Source organism: Tachypleus tridentatus, chromosome 5 (genome assembly GCF_004210375.1).
Source record: "Tachypleus tridentatus isolate NWPU-2018 chromosome 5, ASM421037v1, whole genome shotgun sequence".
In the NCBI taxonomy this organism is placed as follows: domain Eukaryota; kingdom Metazoa; phylum Arthropoda; class Merostomata; order Xiphosura; family Limulidae; genus Tachypleus; species Tachypleus tridentatus.
This window is the reverse complement of record NC_134829.1, coordinates 5,008,877-5,030,515: the sequence shown is the minus strand read 5'-3', so window position 1 is coordinate 5,030,515 and position 21,639 is coordinate 5,008,877. Positions and strand designations below refer to the sequence as shown.

The 21,639-nt window shown below is 36.9% G+C and overlaps 1 protein-coding gene across 4 annotated transcripts in view; it reads right to left on the bottom strand.

The window, feature by feature from the left end:
• Positions 1-21,639, bottom strand: part of LOC143250414 (uncharacterized) — an 88,648-nt gene that overhangs the window by 33,638 nt on the left and 33,371 nt on the right. For all 4 annotated transcript variants that reach the window (XM_076500871.1, XM_076500873.1, XM_076500872.1 and 1 more), the window contains exons 2-3: positions 7,267-7,446; positions 5,771-5,869 (exon numbers count right to left, since the gene is read on the bottom strand). In XM_076500871.1, the coding sequence (XP_076356986.1) occupies positions 5,771-5,869; positions 7,267-7,383 (216 nt within the window). In that variant the 5' untranslated portion in view covers positions 7,384-7,446. The remainder of the gene's footprint in view (positions 1-5,770; positions 5,870-7,266; positions 7,447-21,639) is intronic.

Sequence of the window (21,639 nt, the reverse complement as noted above, 5' to 3'; positions counted from 1 at the left end):
GTAACTACTTCAGGACCAATCCCAAACTTAGTTTCCTTCCATTTCTCAGTAACTACTTCAGGACCGATCCCACACTTAGAGTTTCCTTGCATTTCTCAGTAACTACTTCAGGACCGATCCCACACTTAGAGTTTCCTTCCATTTCTCAGTAACTACTTCAGGACCGATCCCACACTTAGACTATCCTTCCATTTCTCGATAACTACTTCAGGATCGATCCCACACTTAGAGTTTCCTTCCATTTCTCAGTAACTCCTTCAGGACCGATCCCACACTTAGAGTTTCCTTCCATTTATCAGTAACTACTTCAGGACCGATCCCACACTTAGAGTTTCCTTCCATTTCTCAGTAACTACTTGGGACCGATCCCACACTTAGAGTTTCCTTCCATTTCTCAGTAACTACTTCAGGACCGATCCCACACTTAGAGTTTCCTTCCATTTCTCAGTAACTACTTCAGGACCGATCCCACACTTAGAGTTTCTTTCCATTTCTCAGTAACTACTTGAGGACCGATCCCACACTTAGAGTTTCCTTCCATTTCTCAGTAACTGCTTCAGGATCGATCCCACACTTAGAGTTTCCTTCCATTTCTCAGTAACTCCTTCAGGACCGATCCCACACTTAGAGTTTCCTTGCATTTCTCAGTAACTACTTGAGGACCGATCCCACACTTAGAGTTTCCTTCCATTTCTCAGTAACTACTTGAGGACCGATCCCACAGTTAGAGTTTCCTCCCATTTCTCAGAAACTACTTCAAGACCGATTCCACACTTAGAGTTTCCTTTTATTTCTCAGTAACTACTTGAGGACCGATCCCACACTTAGAGTTTCCTTCCATTTCTCAGTAACTGCTTCAGGACCGATCCCACACTTAGAGTTTCCTTCCATTTCTCAGTAACTCCTTCAGGATCGATCCCACACTTAGAGTTTCCTTCCATTTCTCAGAAACTGCTTCAGGACCATCCCACACTTAGAGTTTCCTTCCATTTCTCAGTAACTCCTTCAGGACCGATCCCACACTTAGAGTTTCCTTCCATTTCTCAGTAACTACTTCAGGACCGATCCCACACTTAGAGTTTCCTTCCATTTCTCAGTAACTACTTGAGGACCGATCCCACACTTAGAGTTTCTTTCCATTTCTCAGTAACTGCTTTAGGACCGATCCCACACTTAGAGTTTCTTTCCATTTCTCAGTAACTGCTTTAGGACCGATCCCACACTTAGAGTTTCCTTCCATTTCTCAGTAACTACTTCAAAACCGATCCCACATTTAGAGTTTCCTTCCATTTCTCAGTAACTCCTTGAGGACCGATCCCACACTAAGAGATTCCTTCCATTTCTCAGTAACAGCTGCAAGACCGATCCCACAGTCGGAGTTTCCTTCCATTTCTCAGTAACTACTTCAGGACCGATCCCACACTTAGTTTCCTTCCATTTCAGTAACTACTTCAGGACCGATCCCACACTTAGAGTTTCCTTGCATTTCTCAGTCGCTCCTTGAGGACCGATCCCACACTTAGTTTCTTTCCATTTCTCAGTAACTGCTTCAGGACCGATCCCACACTTAGAGTTTCCTTCCATTTCTCAATAACTGCTTCAGGACCGATCACACACTTAGAGTTTCCTTCCGTATCTCAGACACTACTTCAAGACCGATTCCACACTTAAGAGTTTCCATCCATTTCTCAGTAACTACGTGAGGACCGATCCCACACTTAGAGTTTCCTTCCATTTCTCAGTAACTGCTTCAGGACCGATCCCACACTTAGAGTTTCCTTCCATTTCTCAGTAACTCCTTCAGGACCGATCCCACACTTAGAGTTTCCTTCCATTTCTCAGTAACTCCTTCAGGACCGATCCCACACTTAGAGTTTCCTTCCATTTCTCAGTAACTACTTCAGGACCGATCCCACACTTAGAGTTTCCTTCCATTTCTCAGTAACTCCTTGAGGACCGATCCCACACTTAGAGATTCCTTCCATTTCTCAGTAACTACTTCAGGACCGATCCCACACTTAGTTTCCTTTCATTTCTCAGTAACTACTTCAGGACCGATCCCACAGTTAGAGTTTCCTTCCATTTCTCAGTAACTACTTCAGGACCGATCCCACACTTAGAGTTTCCTTCCATTTCTCAGTAACTACTTGAGGACCGATCCCACACTTAGAGTTTCCTTCCATTTCTCAGTAACTGCTTTAGGACCGATCCCACACTTAGAGTTTCCTTCCATTTCTCAGTAACTGCTTGGGACCGATCCCACACTTAGAGTTTCCTTCCATTTCTCAGTAACTCCTTCAGGACGGATCCCACACTTAGAGTTTCCTTCCATTTCTCAGTAACTCCTTCAGGACCGATCCCACACTTTGAGTTTCCTTCCATTTCTCAGTAACTACTTCAGGACCGATCCCACACTTAGAGTTTCCTTCCATTTCTCAGTAACTACTTGAGGACCGATCCCACACTTAGAGTTTCCTTCCATTTCTCAGTAACTACTTCAGACCGATCCCACACTTAGAGTTTCCTTCCATTTCTCAGTAACTACTTGGGACCGATCCCACATTTAAGAGTTTCTTTCCATTTCTCAGTAACTACTTGAGGACCGATCCCACACTTAGAGTTTCCTTCCATTTCTCAGTAACTGCTTCAGGATCGATCCCACACTTAGAGTTTCCTTCCATTTCTCAGTAACTACTTCAGGACCGATCCCACACTTAGAGTTTCCTTCCATTTCTCAGTAACTACTTGAGGACCGATCCCACACTTAGAGTTTCCTTCCATTTCTCAGTAACTACTTCAGGACCGATCCCACACTTAGAGTTTCCTTCCATTTCTCAGTAACTACTTCAGGACCGATCCCACATTTAGTTTCCTTCCATTTCTCAGTAACTACTTCAGGACCGATCCCACACTTAGAGTTTCCTTGCATTTCTCAGTAACTCCTTGAGGACCGATCCCACACTTAGAGATTCCTTCCATTTCTCAGTAACTACTTCAGGACCGATCCCACACTTAGTTTCTTTCCATTTCTCAGTAACTGCTTCAGGACCGATCCCACACTTAGAGTTTCCTTCCATTTCTCAATAACTGCTTCAGGACCGATCACACACTTAGAGTTTCCTTCCGTATCTCAGACACTACTTCAAGACCGATTCCACACTTAAGAGTTTCCATCCATTTCTCAGTAACTACGTGAGGACCGATCCCACACTTAGAGTTTCCTTCCATTTCTCAGTAACTGCTTCAGGACCGATCCCACACTTAGAGTTTCCTTCCATTTCTCAGTAACTCCTTCAGGACCGATCCCACACTTAGAGTTTCCTTCCATTTCTCAGTAACTCCTTCAGGACCGATCCCACACTTAGAGTTTCCTTCCATTTCTCAGTAACTACTTCAGGACCGATCCCACACTTAGAGTTTCCTTCCATTTCTCAGTAACTCCTTGAGGACCGATCCCACACTTAGAGATTCCTTCCATTTCTCAGTAACTACTTCAGGACCGATCCCACACTTAGTTTCCTTCCATTTCAGTAACTACTTCAGGACCGATCCCACAGTTAGAGTTTCCTTCCATTTCTCAGTAACTACTTGAGGACCGATCCCACACTTAGAGTTTCCTTCCATTTCTCAGTAACTGCTTTAGGACCGATCCCACACTTAGAGTTTCCTTCCATTTCTCAGTAACTGCTTCAGGACCGATCCCACACTTAGAGTTTCCTTCCATTTCTCAGTAACTCCTTCAGGACGGATCCCACACTTAGAGTTTCCTTCCATTTCTCAGTAACTCCTTCAGGACCGATCCCACACTTAGAGTTTCCTTCCATTTCTCAGTAACTACTTGAGGACCGATCCCACACTTAGAGTTTCCTTCCATTTCTCAGTAACTACTTCAGGACCGATCCCACACTTAGAGTTTCCTTCCATTTCTCAGTAACTACTTCAGGACCGATCCCACATTTAAGAGTTTCTTTCCATTTCTCAGTAACTACTTGAGGACCGATCCCACACTTAGAGTTTCCTTCCATTTCTCAGTAACTGCTTCAGGATCGATCCCACACTTAGAGTTTCCTTCCATTTCTCAGTAACTCCTTCAGGACCGATCCCACACTTAGAGTTTCCTTCCATTTCTCAGTAACTCCTTCAGGACCGATCCCACACTTAGAGTTTCCTTCCATTTCTCAGTAACTACTTCAGGACCGATCCCACACTTAGAGTTTCCTTCCATTTCTCAGTAGCTACTTGAGGACCGATCCTACACTTAGAGTTTCTCCCATTTCTCAGTAACTGCTTTAGGACCGATCCCACACTTAGAGTTTCCTTCCATTTCTCAGTAACTACTTCAAAACCGATCCCACACTTAGAGTTTCCTTCCATTTCTCAGTAACTCCTTGAGGACCGATCCCACACTTAGAGATTCCTTCCATTTCTCAGTAACTACTTCAGGACCGATCCCACACTTAGTTTCCTTCCATTTCTCAGTAACAGCTGGAATACCGATCCCACACTTAGAGTTTCCTTCCATTTCTCAGTAACTACTTCAGGACCGATCCCACACTTAGAGTTTCCTTGCATTTCTCAGTAACTACTTCAGGACCGATCCCACACTTAGAGTTTCCTTCCATTTCTCAGTAACTACTTGAGGACCGATCCCACACTAAGAGTTTCCTTCCATTTCTCAGTAACTACTTCAGGACCGATCCCACACTTGTTCTTGTGAAACGTTCGGAACGTGTTCCTTCACTTCATTGTTAAAATACGTTCTGTAATATCTATCTTTATGAAATAATTCGTAAACAACGTTAATAACAACTTATTAACATCACAACTTAAGAGTTAGTTATCCTTTTAATCTTACAATATTAAACTTTCCGTCAAACCTTTCCAAACAGGACCAAACAAGTTTACACTGCAAGTATAACAACAGATATTAAACAAGCTATTACAGGGGCAACAACAGACACTAAACAAGTTGTTACAGGTATAAGAGTAGATATTAAAGTGTTACAGAGGTAATAACAGCTACTAAACAACCTGTTGTAGGTGTAACAACAGATACTAAACACTTACAGGTGTAACAACAGATACTAAACGCAATGTTACATACCAACAAAAATATACTGACATGTAACAACAACAATACGTGTACGTATTGAGACACATCACAACAATATAACATGAGCGTACTGAGAAAAAGACATAACTTAGCTTAACCACCATATACGGTTTCGGGTTTTGTTTGTGTGAATGGTTAATACTGAATAAATAAGTGATAATAAAGTGTGAGTTTAATGGAGTATTGTGTATCTATGTCTTTGTAAATTATTGTTATGTTTGTTGTTTCTAAATTCTCATAAACCTATACGAGGGCTATCTGCGGTGGCCATCCCTAATTTAACAGTGGGAGAAGGAGCAGCTAATCCTCATCATTCACCGCCAACTCTTGGGCTACTATTTTACTAACGAATAGTGGGATTGACCGTCAGGTTGTATCGCTCGTACGGCTGTAAAGGGCGAGCATATTTGGTAAGAGGTACATTCGAACTCGCAACCCTCAGATTTTGAGTCCAGCGCGCTAACCATCTGGCCATGCCAGGTCCCTATGTAAGAAATGAAAGCCACAAATCAAGATACTGTTTATTACACGTCGTTGTGGTAATTAGATACTGGTTATTACGCGTCGTTGTGGTAATTAGATACTGGTTATTACACGTCGTTGTGGTAATCACACAATATAGATTTTTACAACTGTCTACTGACAAGTTGATAATACCTGATCAACAGCGTTCACTTTGGCTCCGTATTGTAATAACGTTTTCACCGTACTCGTACATCCATTGGCAGCCGCTAGATGGAGAACCGTTCGCCCTTCCTGTAATTACAATATACACACACACTTGTTTATTTACAATATAATTACAACTCATAAACAACAAATTATTATATTTGTTTACAGGCATGAGTATTTAACATTTTTATTCACAGGATATGATTTTTTCAAACAAGTGTATATTAGTTTGGTTTGAATTTCAGGCAAAACTACACACGGACTATTTGCGCTAGTCGTCCCTAATGTAGCAGTGTAAGACTAGAAGGGAGTCATCACCACCCACCGCAAACTCTTGGGCTACTCTTTTACCAACGAATACTGGAACTGATCATCAGTTTATAACGCCCCCCATGTCTGAAAGAACAAGCATATTTAGTGCGACGGGGATTCGAACCTACGACTCTCGGATTACGAGTTAAGTGCCTTAACCACCTGGCCATGCCGGACCACTGTATATCAGTATTTTAAGGACTCATGCTTGACGAAGCCATTGCTGATGACGTATTGTTGATAATACAGAACTCATCAGACTAGGTTGGGCACAACAAATACATAAAACAAAAGTATTCACTCTATTTTGTAAAACCACATTCTTTATTCACCACTTAGGGGTTTTTCAAGAGGATTTAGAAAGACGAATATTGGTATTATAACACTATGTTCGCTATATTTATTGCTGACCATACGTTTTGCTCAGTCTGTGAACGTATCTACAGTAATAGTTCAGTATATATACATATAGCTGGCTTAAGTTAGACGAATCTAATAAGTGTGCGAAAACAACGTATTACGCTTGCGCAGTTATAGAACTGTTTTAACGAACAAAAATCGTTTAATTTGCGTTTGTTAATTATTAGCGCAATAGAAAATTATATACGTATTATATATCACACTGGGGTACGTGTGAGAGAACGTAATACGAGTAATGCTTTCTGGACTACTTTATCCACAATCATGATAACTAAAAGACCCCAAGATGTCGATATGAAACATCCAAATACTTTGTTTTTCATGTCAGCTCACTGGTTAAAAACATTATTTTAAAATACCGTAAAGAGTGAACCATCAGGAGCTTCAACCTAAACATATCTAATAAGTTCTGAAACCAAATTTGTATCGAGTTATTTTAATTGGTTAAAACATTAACACAACTAACTAGCAAAACGTCTTCTGTCCTAACTGTGAAATATTACTAACTCAACGTTCAAGTTAACACTTGACTTACAAATTAGTTAGGTCCACGTGTTAGATCTAGAAGTCGAAGTCTTGTATTGATAGCTGTAAAACATGGGTCTGTTATCGTTATAAGAATAAAATAATTGTAAAAAAAGTGAAGCGAAGTCACATGTTAAACAGTTAATGGTAAACAGGGGGTCAAACCACAAACTGTTCTTTATAGGCAGTGTAAACTATTCATTCGACTACTATACATTACTCACCGTATCCGTGTCTGTTTTGGCTCTTAACATCAAGTCTCGATCTCTTTCCACGTGGCCAACTCGTGCAGCACGCCGAATATTTTGAAATAACTTAACCAGGGTATCCGTTGGTATCATATCGGATATTTTGAAATAACTTAATCACGGTATCCGTTGGTATCATATCGTTGGTTTCGTCCACTGGGGAAAAACCGACGAAACGGCTAATTATTACTTGATACATTAAACACCCAAAATATTACTACACAACAAAACTTGTCATCATTGCTTGATACATTAAACACCCAAAACATTACTACACAACGAAACTTGTCATCATTACTTGATGCACTAAACACCCAAACATTACTACACAACGAAACTTGTCATCATTACTTGATGCACTAAACACCCAAACATTACTACACAACAAAACTTGTCATCATTACTTGATGCACTAAATACCCAATACATTACTACACAACGAAACTTGACATCATTACTTGATACATTAAACACCCAAAACATTACTACACAACAAAACTTGTCATCATTACTTGATGCACTAAATACCCAATACATTACTACACAAAGAAACTTGACATCATTACTTGATGCACTAAACATCCAAACATTACTACACAACAAAACTTGTCATCATTACTTGATGCACTAAACACCCAAACATTACTACACAACGAAACTTGGCATCATTACTTGATGCACTAAACATCCACCAAACATTACTACACAACGAAACTTGTCATCATTACTTGATGCACTAAACACCCAAACATTACTACACAACGAGACTTGTTATTATTACTTGATGCACTAAACACCCAGACATTACTACACAACGAGACTTGTTATTATTACTTGATGCACTAAACACCCAAACATTACTACACAACGAGACTTGTTATTATTACTTGATGCACTAAACACCCAGACATTACTACACAACGAGACTTGTTATTATTACTTGATGCACTAAACACCCAGACATTACTACACAACGAGACTTGTTATTATTACTTGATGCACTAAACACCCAGACATTACTACACAACGAGACTTGTTATTATTACTTGATGCACTAAACACCCAGACATTACTACACAATGAAACTTGACATCATTACTTGATGCACTAAACACCCAGACATTACTACACAACGAGACTTGTTATTATTACTTGATGCACTAAACACCCAAACATTACTACACAACGAGACTTGTTATTATTACTTGATGCACTAAACACCCAGACATTACTACACAACGAGACTTGTTATTATTACTTGATGCACTAAACACCCAGACATTACTACACAACGAGACTTGTTATTATTACTTGATGCACTAAACACCCAGACATTACTACACAACGAGACTTGTTATTATTACTTGATGCACTAAACACCCAGACATTACTACACAACGAGACTTGTTATTATTACTTGATGCACTAAACACCCAGACATTACTACACAACGAAACTTGACATCATTACTTGATGCACTAAACATCCAAACATTACTACATGACGAAACTTGTCATCATTACTTGATGCACTAAAATCCAAACATTACTACACAACGAAACTTGTCATCATTACTTGATGCACTAAACATCCAAACATTACTACACAACGAAACTTGTCATCATTACTTGATGCACTAAACATCCAAACATTACTACACAACGAAACTTGTCATCATTACTTGATGCACTAAACACCCAAACATTACTACACAACGAAACTTGTCATCATTACTTGATGCACTAAAGATCCAAACATTACTACACAACGAAACTTGTCATCATTAATCATTACTTGATGCACTAAACATCCAGACATTACTACACAACGAGACTTGTCATCATTAATCATTACTTGATGCACTAAACATCCAAATATTACTACACAACGAAACTTGTCATCATTACTTGATGCACTAAACACCCAGACATTACTACACAACGAAACTTGTCATCATTACTTGATGCACTAAACACCCAAACATTACTACACAACGAAACTTGTCATCATTACTTGATGCACTAAACACCCAAACATTACTACACAACGAAACTTGTCATCATTACTTGATGCACTAAACATCCAAACATTACTACACAACGAAACTTGTCATCATTACTTGATGCACTAAACACCCAAACATTACTACACAACGAAACTTGTCATCATTACTTGATACATTAAACACCCAAAACATTACTACACAACGAAACTTGTCATCATTACTTGATGCACTAAACATCCAAACATTACTACACAACGAAACTTGTCATCATTACTTGATGCACTAAACACCCAAACATTACTACACAACGAAACTTGTCATCATTACTTGATGCATTAAACATCCAAACATTACTACACAACGAAACTTGTCATCATTACTTGATGCACTAAACATCCAAACATTACTACACAACGAGACTTGTCATCATTAATCATTACTTGATGCACTAAACATCCAAACATTACTACACAACGAAACTTGTCATCATTACTTGATGCACTAAACACCCAAACATTACTACACAACGAAACTTGTCATCATTACTTGATGCACTAAACACCCAAACATTACTACACAACGAAACTTGTCATCATTACTTGATGCACTAAACACCCAAACATTACTACACAACGAAACTTGTCATCATTACTTGATGCACTAAACACCCAAACATTACTACACAACAAAACTTGTCATCATTACTTGATGCACTAAACATCCAAACATTACTACACAACGAAACTTGTCATCATTACTTGATGCACTAAACACCCAAACATTACTACACAACGAAACTTGTCATCATTACTTGATGCACTAAACACCCAAACATTACTACACAACGAAACTTGTCATCATTACTTGATGCACTAAACATCCAAACATTACTACACAACGAAACTTGTCATCATTACTTGATGCACTAAACACCCAAACATTACTACACAACGAAACTTGTCATCATTACTTGATGCACTAAACACCCAAACATTACTACACAACAAAACTTGTCATCATTACTTGATGCACTAAACATCCAAACATTACTACACAACGAAACTTGTCATCATTACTTGATGCACTAAACACCCAAACATTACTACACAACGAAACTTGTCATCATTACTTGATGCACTAAACACCCAAACATTACTACACAACAAAACTTGTCATCATTACTTGATGCACTAAACATCCAAACATTACTACACAACGAAACTTGTCATCATTACTTGATGCACTAAACACCCAAACATTACTACACAACGAAACTTGTCATCATTACTTGATGCACTAAACACCCAAACATTACTACACAACGAAACTTGTCATCATTACTTGATGCACTAAACATCCAAACATTACTACACAACGGGACTTGTCATCATTACTTGATGCACTAAACACCCAAACATTACTACACAACGAGACTTGTTATTATTACTTGATACATTAAACATTATTAAAACTGTATAAAAAAGTTAGTTATCTTGTTTTCTGAATAAACAGACAAAACAGACGTTCCTTTAAATGTCAGGAACTGAACACCGTCAGAACTATAAAATAAAACAATAACCAACCAAGGCTGGCGTTTTTAACTAATCGGTTGCTTCCTTTAAAACGATCTCTCCCTCTGGTGGTTTATAACATAAAAAACTTAGGGTTCGATCACTGTGGCACAGCCTTTTCTTAACGACACACAAACGAACTTTCAAGATTAATTTCAAATTAAATCCGAAAAATACCAGGTTTACGTATCAAACCAGCTGTTATTTTGAATGCTAATTTCAAAATAAACACAGAACATACGAGGTTTATTTGTCAACCCAGTTGTTATTTTCGATATTTATTTCAAATTAAACCCAAAACATACCAGGTATATTTATCAACCCAGTTGATATTTTCAAAATTTACTTGAAATTAAACCCGAAGCATACCAGGTTTATTTATAAACCTAGTAGTAATTTTCGATATTTATTTCAAATTAAACCCAAAACATACCAGGTTTATTTATCAACCCAGTTGTTATTTTCAAAATTTATTTATAAATTATACTCGAAACATACCAGGTTTATTTATCAACCCAGGGATTCGAACCTGCGATCCTCATATTACGAGTCACGGTTTACATGTCTTAAGATACTCGTCTGATGTTTATACAAATAATCAAAACCAGAAACAGTTACGACAGTGCCAGCCAAAGTGAACAAAAGCTGATCCAGAGGAGGACAGGATTTATGTTTCGTAGTGTGAGATGCTACAAGTTCATGTCACAACTGTACATATACTCGAGCGGGTTTCCAACCTAACACGATCATGAAGACAAGTGAACCCTAACAAGGTATCTAATTTATTATAATTCTATGTTATAACTCAATGCCCCGCTGTTCTTACAACATTCAGACAAGCCTAAAATTGATTTTAGTTTTACCGACACTGAGAAACAGTAATTTCAAGCGTGACCTGCCCGGAAGGAAACATATCACGGGCTGCTTCAAGTCGCTTATAAATAGGGAGTGCCGGAACGCGGTGGAGGGGATTTGTATTTATTTATAAACTGATTAGCTAAAGCAAATTTTAACCATACAAATCACGTAGTCACGGGGACCAATGTTTTATTTTTAATTAATGAAACTATATAACCAAAATCGTCCAGAAAAGATGAAGCAGCTTATGTATCTTCTTCGATTTACTAACTTGCGACACACATCATCACATACGGGGTCTGTTCAAAAAATACGCGGACTGACGTCATAAAACAAAATGTACTTTATTTAGAAGTTACAGGTCTGGGACCCCTTCAAAGTACTCTCCTCCCCAACGCACACACTTATCCCAACAGTGTTTCCACTTGTTGAAACAGTCCTGGTACGCTTATTTGTTATGTCCTCCAGCTCCTTCGTCGCATTTGCCTTAATCTCGGGAATTGTCTCAAATCTTCTTCCTTTCAAGGGTCTTTTGAGTTTGGGGAACAAGAAAAAATCGCAAGGAGCAAGGTCGGGTGAGTAGGGGTGGGGAAAAACAGTGATCGAGTGTTTGGCCAAATACTCACGAGTTCTGAGGGCTGAATTTCGCAGCAACGCAGTGCATCTTCAATTTTTCGGTCAAAATCTCGTAACAAGATCCAACTGATATCCCACACTCTTCAGCAAGCTCCCTGACAGTCAGACGTCGATTTGCCCGCACCAGGGTGTTGATTTTGCCGACGTGTGGGTCGTCAGTTGACGTGGAAGGACGTCCAGGACGCTCATCATCTTCAATGGACTGTCAACCATCCTTAAAACGTTCATGCCACTTGAAACATGCCGTACGCTTCATAGCAGCATCACCGTAAGCCGTGTTAAGCATAGCAAAAGTTTCAGTCGCAGATTTTCCAAGTTTAACACAAAATTTCACAGCAAGTCGTTGCTCCTTCAGGTGATTCATTCTAAAATCCGCCAAACGAAAAAATCGCATTTCACTTAAAACCGCGTAGCTAATACACAAATGAAGATATCTGCAATCGGAAAATGGCGTCGTAATCAGCTGATATGCGCGAACCTAGCGACACCAAGCGGATTCCCCTGGAACCAACTGGAGCCGCGCAATTTAAACAGTCCGCGTATTTTTTGAACAGCCCTCGTACGATCATTAGATTAATCTTCAGAGCAGTTTTTTAATATAATTTAAGCTCAGAACACACTTGACTTAGAATTATGTATTCCACTAAAACCATCACATAGTTTGATTTAGGTCAATATCATGGTAATCATAAGTTAACTTCAACATGATTTGATTCTACAGAAATATAAGGACTGAAATAAAGTTTATGGACATTAGTTCAGAAATTTTGCACCAGGAGTTTTTATAAAACACTAAAACTTAATGGTATGATTAGGTAATGAATGATTTTGTTTTTGTTTTTTTTAAATTTCGCGCAAAGCTACCCTAGGGCTATCTGCGCTAGTCGTCCCTAATTTAGCAGTGTAAGACTAGAGGGAAGGCAGCTAGTCATCACCACCCACTGCCAACTCTTGGGCTACTATTTTGCCAACGAATAGTGGGATTGACCGTCACATTAAAACACCGGATCTTAACCCACCTACCCAGGGCGGGGCCATAGGTCATGAATGTTAAACATTTTAAGTAAACTCAATGGAAATTCAAAAAAAATTAAACAATTAAAATCAAGTGACGATTTAGTGTATAAATCATTTATTTCCCCACGCCAGACATTCAAGAAACATGAAGTGCTTAACACTCGAACTTGTGAGTTCAGAGGTCCAGTACATTTAAAAACTAGAGAGGTTTCGAGAATGTTGACCAAATTTTGTTCATATTTCGGAATTGTGTAGCCAACAATGTATCGGGCATACACGTCAAAGTAAAAGAGTCACTTAACAAGTCACAACGTCAGGGAATGGATATAAAAAGAGATTTTAACTTTGTGGTAGTTGTTATGACTGTGGACACGTCTATCTTCACACAGAAAGTTGTATTTAACTGGCCGTCTGCTCTCAAGGCTGTCATGAATCGTGCTGTGGTTGCGTCCTTGAACAAGACACTTTACCCCAATAGTTCCAGTATACCCAGCTGTCTGATGGCTACCACCTGTTGTTACCTGGGGACCTGAAATGAACTAATATCCCGTTTAGAGGTGGAAGGTATCATTGTTCTCATCTGTTGTTTAAAAGAATCCGGAGTTCAACACCGGATCTTACGAGTCATTTCGGTACAAGAGAAGTTTCATCTTTATAGATATAACAGATTTTGTAGCATGCTTAATATCTTATAAGCTCAATCGGTACATCTGAGGTTTCTTGTATGGTTTCATCATTACATTATATGGTTAATTACATTTAAGTTGAGCCCAGTATCTCAAACACCAATGCAAGCAGTCACATCCAACTCAATTACAAAATTTTTTATATTAATTTCCACTAAAATTCCCAGATAAGGCCCGGCATGGCCAAGTGATTAAGGCATTCAACTCGTAATCTGAGGGTCGCGAATTCGAATTCCCGTCACATCAAACATGCTCGCCCTTTCAGCCGTGGTGACGTTAGAATGTGACGGACAATCCCACTATTCGTTGGTAAAAGAGTAGCCCAAGAGTTGGCGGTGGGTGGTGATGACTAGCTGCCTACCCTCTAGTCTAACACTACTTAATTAGGGACGGCTAGCACAGATAGCCATCGTGTAGCTTTGCGCGAAGTTCAAAACAAACCGTTCCCCGCTACTACAGCGGTAAATATACGGATTTACAACGCTAAAATAAGGGGTTCGATTCCCTTCATTGCACTTAGGAGATAGCACGATGTGGCTTTGCTATAAGAAAACACACACTCAAAACAAACCAATCTCCAGATAAACCAGGTTTATATTCAAATTCGTGTTATAACAAAGGCAAACGTTATTCCTTTTACTTTCTGTTGTCTCAGATGTGAAAAAATTAACAGTTTTAACAAACGCACACTTAAACCATCTGATTCTTGTCTTCAATATTGAAAAAACAAAACAAAAAATAAAGATAAAATAATTATTTCTTTGAGTTAATTAACATTTTAAAAGAATTGAATTGTTGAAACAGACTCGACGAATACTTTAATTCTACACTATTCACGGTATGGTTCAAACAGACTCGACGAATACTTTAATTCTACACTATTCACGGTATTGTTGAAATAGACACGACGAATACTTTAATTCTACACTATTCACGGTATGGTTCAAACAGACTCGACGAATACTTTAATTCTACACTATTCAAGATATTGTTTAAATAGACACGACGAATACTTTAATTCTACACTATTCACGGTATGGTTCAAACAGACACGACGAATACTTTAATTCTACATTATTCACGGTATTGTTGCAATGGGCACGACGAATAATTTAATTCTACACTATTCACGGTATTGTTTAAATAGACACGACGAATACTTTAATTCTATACTATTGACGGTATTGTTCAAATAGACACGACGAATACTTTAATTCTACATTATTCACGGCATTGTTGCAATGGACACGACGAATAATTTAATTCTACACTATTCACGGTATTATTTAAATAGACACGACGAATACTTTATTTCTACACTATTCACGGTATTGTTTAAATAGACACGACGAATACTTTAATTCTACACTATTCAAGGTATTGTTTAAATAGACACGACGAATACTTTAATTCTACACTATTCAAGGTATTGTTTAAATAGACACGACGAATACTTTAATTCTATACTATTGACGGTATTGTTCAAATAGACACGACGAATACTTTAATTCTACATTATTCACGGCATTGTTTAAATAGACACGACGAATACTTTAATTCTACACTATTCACGGTATTGTTGCAATGGACACGACGAATAATTTAATTCTACACTATTCACGGTATGGTTCAAACAGACTCGACGAATACTTTATTTCTACACTATTCACGGTATTGTTGAAATAGACACCACGAATACTTTAATTCTACACTCATTCACGGTATTGTTGAAATAGAAACGACGAATACTTTAATTCTACACTATTCAAGGTATTGTTGCAATGGACACGACGAATAAATTAATTCTACACTGTTCACGGTATTGTTTAAATAGACACGACGAATATTTTAATTCTACATTATTCACGGCATTGTTGCAATGGACACGACGAATAAATTAATTCTACACTGTTCACGGTATTGTTTAAATAGACACGACGAATACTTTAATTCTACACTATTCACGGTATTGTTGAAATAGAAACGACGAATACTTTAATTCTACACTATTCACGGTATTGTTGAAATAGAAACGACGAATACTTTAATTCTACACTGTTCACGGTATGGTTCAAACAGACTCGACGAATACTTTAATTCTACACTATTCACGGTATTGTTGAAATAGACACGACGAATACTTTAATTCTACACTATTCACGGTATTGTTGAAATAGACACGACGAATACTTTAATTCTACACTATTCACGGTATTGTTGAAATAGACACGACGAATAATTTAATTCTACACTATTCACGGTATGGTTCAAACAGACTCGACGAATACTTTATTTCTACACTATTCACGGTATTGTTGAAATAGACACCACGAATACTTTAATTCTACACTATTCACGGTATTGTTGAAATAGAAACGACGAATACTTTAATTCTACACTATTCAAGGTATTGTTGCAATGGACACGACGAATAAATTAATTCTACACTATTCACGGTATTGTTTAAATAGACACGACGAATACTTTAATTCTACACTATCCACGGTATTGTTGAAATAGAAACGACGAATACTTTAATTCTACACTATTCAAGGTATTGTTGCAATGGACACGACGAATAAATTAATTCTACACTGTTCACGGTATTGTTTAAATAGACACGACGAATATTTTAATTCTACATTATTCACGGCATTGTTGCAATGGACACGACGAATAAATTAATTCTACACTGTTCACGGTATTGTTTAAATAGACACGACGAATACTTTAATTCTACACTATTCACGGTATTGTTGAAATAGAAACGACGAATACTTTAATTCTACACTATTCACGGTATTGTTTAAATAGACACGACGAATACTTTAATTCTACACTATCCACGGTATTGTTGAAATAGAAACGACGAATACTTTAATTCTACACTGTTCACGGTATGGTTCAAACAGACTCGACGAATACTTTAATTCTACACTATTCACGGTATCGTTGAAATAGACACGACGAATACTTTAATTCTACACTATTCACGGTATTGTTGAAATAGACACGACGAATACTTTATTTCTACACTATTCACGGTATTGTTGAAATAAACACGACGAATACTTTAATTCTACATTATTCACGGCATTGTTGCAATGGACGCGACGAATAATTTAATTCTACACTATTCACGGTATTGTTTAAATAGACACGACGAATACTTTAATTCTACACTATTCAAGGTATTGTTTAAATAGACACGACGAATACTTTAATTCTATACTATTGACGGTATTGTTCAAATAGACACGACGAATACTTTAATTCTACACTATTCACGGTATGGTTCAAACAGACTCGACGAATACTTTATTTCTACACTATTCATGGTATTGTTGAAATAAACACGACGAATACTTTAATTCTACACTATTCACGGTAATGTTGAAATAGAAACGACGAATACTTTAATTCTATACTATTGACGGTATTGTTCAAACAGACACGACGAATACTTTAATTCTACACTATTCACGATATTGTTGAAATAGACACGACGAATACTTTAATTCTACACTATTCAAGGTATTGTTTAAATAGACACGACGAATACTTTAATTCTACACTATTCACGGTATTGTTGAAATAGAAACGACGAATACTTTAATTCTACACTATTCAAGGTATTGTTGCAATGGACACGACGAATAAATTAATTCTACACTGTTCACGGTATTGTTTAAATAGACACGACGAATATTTTAATTCTACATTATTCACGGCATTGTTGCAATGGACACGACGAATAAATTAATTCTACACTGTTCACGGTATTGTTTAAATAGACACGACGAATACTTTAATTCTACACTATTCACGGTATTGTTGAAATAGAAACGACGAATACTTTAATTCTACACTATTCACGGTATTGTTTAAATAGACACGACGAATACTTTAATTCTACACTATCCACGGTATTGTTGAAATAGAAACGACGAATACTTTAATTCTACACTGTTCACGGTATGGTTCAAAACAGACTCGACGAATACTTTAATTCTACACTATTCACGGTATCGTTGAAATAGACACGACGAATACTTTAATTCTACACTATTCACGGTATTGTTGAAATAGACACGACGAATACTTTATTTCTACACTATTCACGGTATTGTTGAAATAAACACGACGAATACTTTAATTCTACATTATTCACGGCATTGTTGCAATGGACGCGACGAATAATTTAATTCTACACTATTCACGGTATTGTTTAAATAGACACGACGAATACTTTAATTCTACACTATTCAAGGTATTGTTTAAATAGACACGACGAATACTTTAATTCTATACTATTGACGGTATTGTTCAAATAGACACGACGAATACTTTAATTCTACACTATTCACGGTATGGTTCAAACAGACTCGACGAATACTTTATTTCTACACTATTCACGGTATTGTTGAAATAAACACGACGAATACTTTAATTCTACACTATTCACGGTAATGTTGAAATAGAAACGACGAATACTTTAATTCTATACTATTGACGGTATTGTTCAAACAGACACGACGAATACTTTAATTCTACACTATTCACGATATTGTTGAAATAGACACGACGAATACTTTAATTCTACACTATTCAAGGTATTGTTTAAATAGACACGACGAATACTTTAATTCTACACTATTCACGGTATTGTTGAAATAGAAACGACGAATACTTTAATTCTACATTATTCACGGCATTGTTGCAATGGACACGACGAATAAATTAATTCTACACTGTTCACGGTATTGTTTAAATAGACACGACGAATACTTTAATTCTACACTATTCACGGTATTGTTGAAATAGACACGACGAATACTTTAATTCTACACTATTCACGGTATTGTTGCAATGGACGCGACGAATAATTTAATTCTACACTATTCACGGTATTGTTTAAATAGACACGACGAATACTTTAATTCTACATTATTCACGGCATTGTTTAAATAGACACGACGAATACTTTAATTCTACACTATTCACGGTATTGTTGCAATGGACACGACGAATAATTTAATTCTACACTATTCACGGTATGGTTCAAACAGACTCGACGAATACTTTATTTCTACACTATTCACGGTATTTTTGAAATAGACACCACGAATACTTTAATTCTACACTATTCACGGTATTGTTGAAATAGAAACGACGAATACTTTAATTCTACACTATTCAAGGTATTGTTGCAATGGACACGACGAATAAATTAATTCTACACTATTCACGGTATTGTTTTAAATAGACACGACGAATACTTTAATTCTACACTATCCACGGTATTGTTGAAATAGAAACGACGAATACTTTAATTCTACACTATTCAAGGTATTGTTGCAATGGACACGACGAATAAATTAATTCTACACTGTTCACGGTATTGTTTTAAATAGACACGACGAATATTTTAATTCTACATTATTCACGGCATTGTTGCAATGGACACGACGAATAAATTAATTCTACACTGTTCACGGTATTGTTTAAATAGACACGACGAATACTTTAATTCTACACTATTCACGGTATTGTTGAAATAGAAACGACGAATACTTTAATTCTACACTATTCACGGTATTGTTGAAATAGAAACGACGAATACTTTAATTCTACACTGTTCACGGTATGGTTCAAACAGACTCGACGAATACTTTAATTCTACACTATTCACGGTATTGTTGAAATAGACACGACGAATACTTTAATTCTACACTATTCACGGTATTGTTGAAATAGACACGACGAATACTTTAATTCTACACTATTCACGGTATTGTTGAAATAGACACGACGAATACTTTAATTCTACACTATTCACGGTATTGTTGCAATGGACGCGACGAATAATTTAATTCTACACTATTCACGGTATTGTTTAAATAGACACGACGAATACTTTAATTCTACATTATTCACGGCATTGTTTAAATAGACACGACGAATACTTTAATTCTACACTATTCACGGTATTGTTGCAATGGACACGACGAATAATTTAATTCTACACTATTCACGGTATGGTTCAAACAGACTCGACGAATACTTTATTTCTACACTATTCACGGTATTGTTGAAATAGACACCACGAATACTTTAATTCTACACTATTCACGGTATTGTTGAAATAGAAACGACGAATACTTTAATTCTACACTATTCAAGGTATTGTTGCAATGGACACGACGAATAAATTAATTCTACACTATTCACGGTATTGTTTAAATAGACACGACGAATACTTTAATTCTACACTATCCACGGTATTGTTGAAATAGAAACGACGAATACTTTAATTCTACACTATTCAAGGTATTGTTGCAATGGACACGACGAATAAATTAATTCTACACTGTTCACGGTATTGTTTAAATAGACACGACGAATATTTTAATTCTACATTATTCACGGCATTGTTGCAATGGACACGACGAATAAATTAATTCTACACTGTTCACGGTATTGTTTAAATAGACACGACGAATACTTTAATTCTACACTATTCACGGTATTGTTTAAATAGACACGACGAATACTTTAATTCTACACTATCCACGGTATTGTTGAAATAGAAACGACGAATACTTTAATTCTACACTGTTCACGGTATGGTTCAAACAGACTCGACGAATACTTTAATTCTACACTATTCACGGTATCGTTGAAATAGACACGACGAATACTTTAATTCTACACTATTCACGGTATTGTTGAAATAGACACGACGAATACTTTATTTCTACACTATTCACGGTATTGTTGAAATAAACACGACGAATACTTTAATTCTACATTATTCACAGCATTGTTGCAATGGACGCGACGAATAATTTAATTCTACACTATTCACGGTATTGTTTAAATAGACACGACGAATACTTTAATTCTACACTATTCAAGGTATTGTTTAAATAGACACGACGAATACTTTAATTCTATACTATTGACGGTATTGTTCAAATAGACACGACGAATACTTTAATTCTACACTATTCACGGTATGGTTCAAACAGACTCGACGAATACTTTATTTCTACACTATTCACGGTATTGTTGAAATAAACACGACGAATACTTTAATTCTACACTATTCACGGTAATGTTGAAATAGAAACGACGAATACTTTAATTCTATACTATTGACGGTATTGTTCAAACAGACACGACGAATACTTTAATTCTACACTATTCACGATATTGTTGAAATAGACACGACGAATACTTTAATTCTACACTATTCAAGGTATTGTTTAAATAGACACGACGAATACTTTAATTCTACACTATTCACGGTATTGTTGAAACAGACACGACGAATACTTTAATTCTACACTATTCACGGTATTGTTCAAACAGACTCGACGAATACTTTATTTCTACACTATTCACGGTATTGTTGAAATAGACACCACGAATACTTTAATTCTACACTATTCACGGTATTGTTGAAATAGGCTCGACGAATACTTTATTTCTACACTATTCACGGTATTGTTGAAATAGACACCACGAATACTTTAATTCTACACTATTCACGGTATTGTTGAAACAGACACGA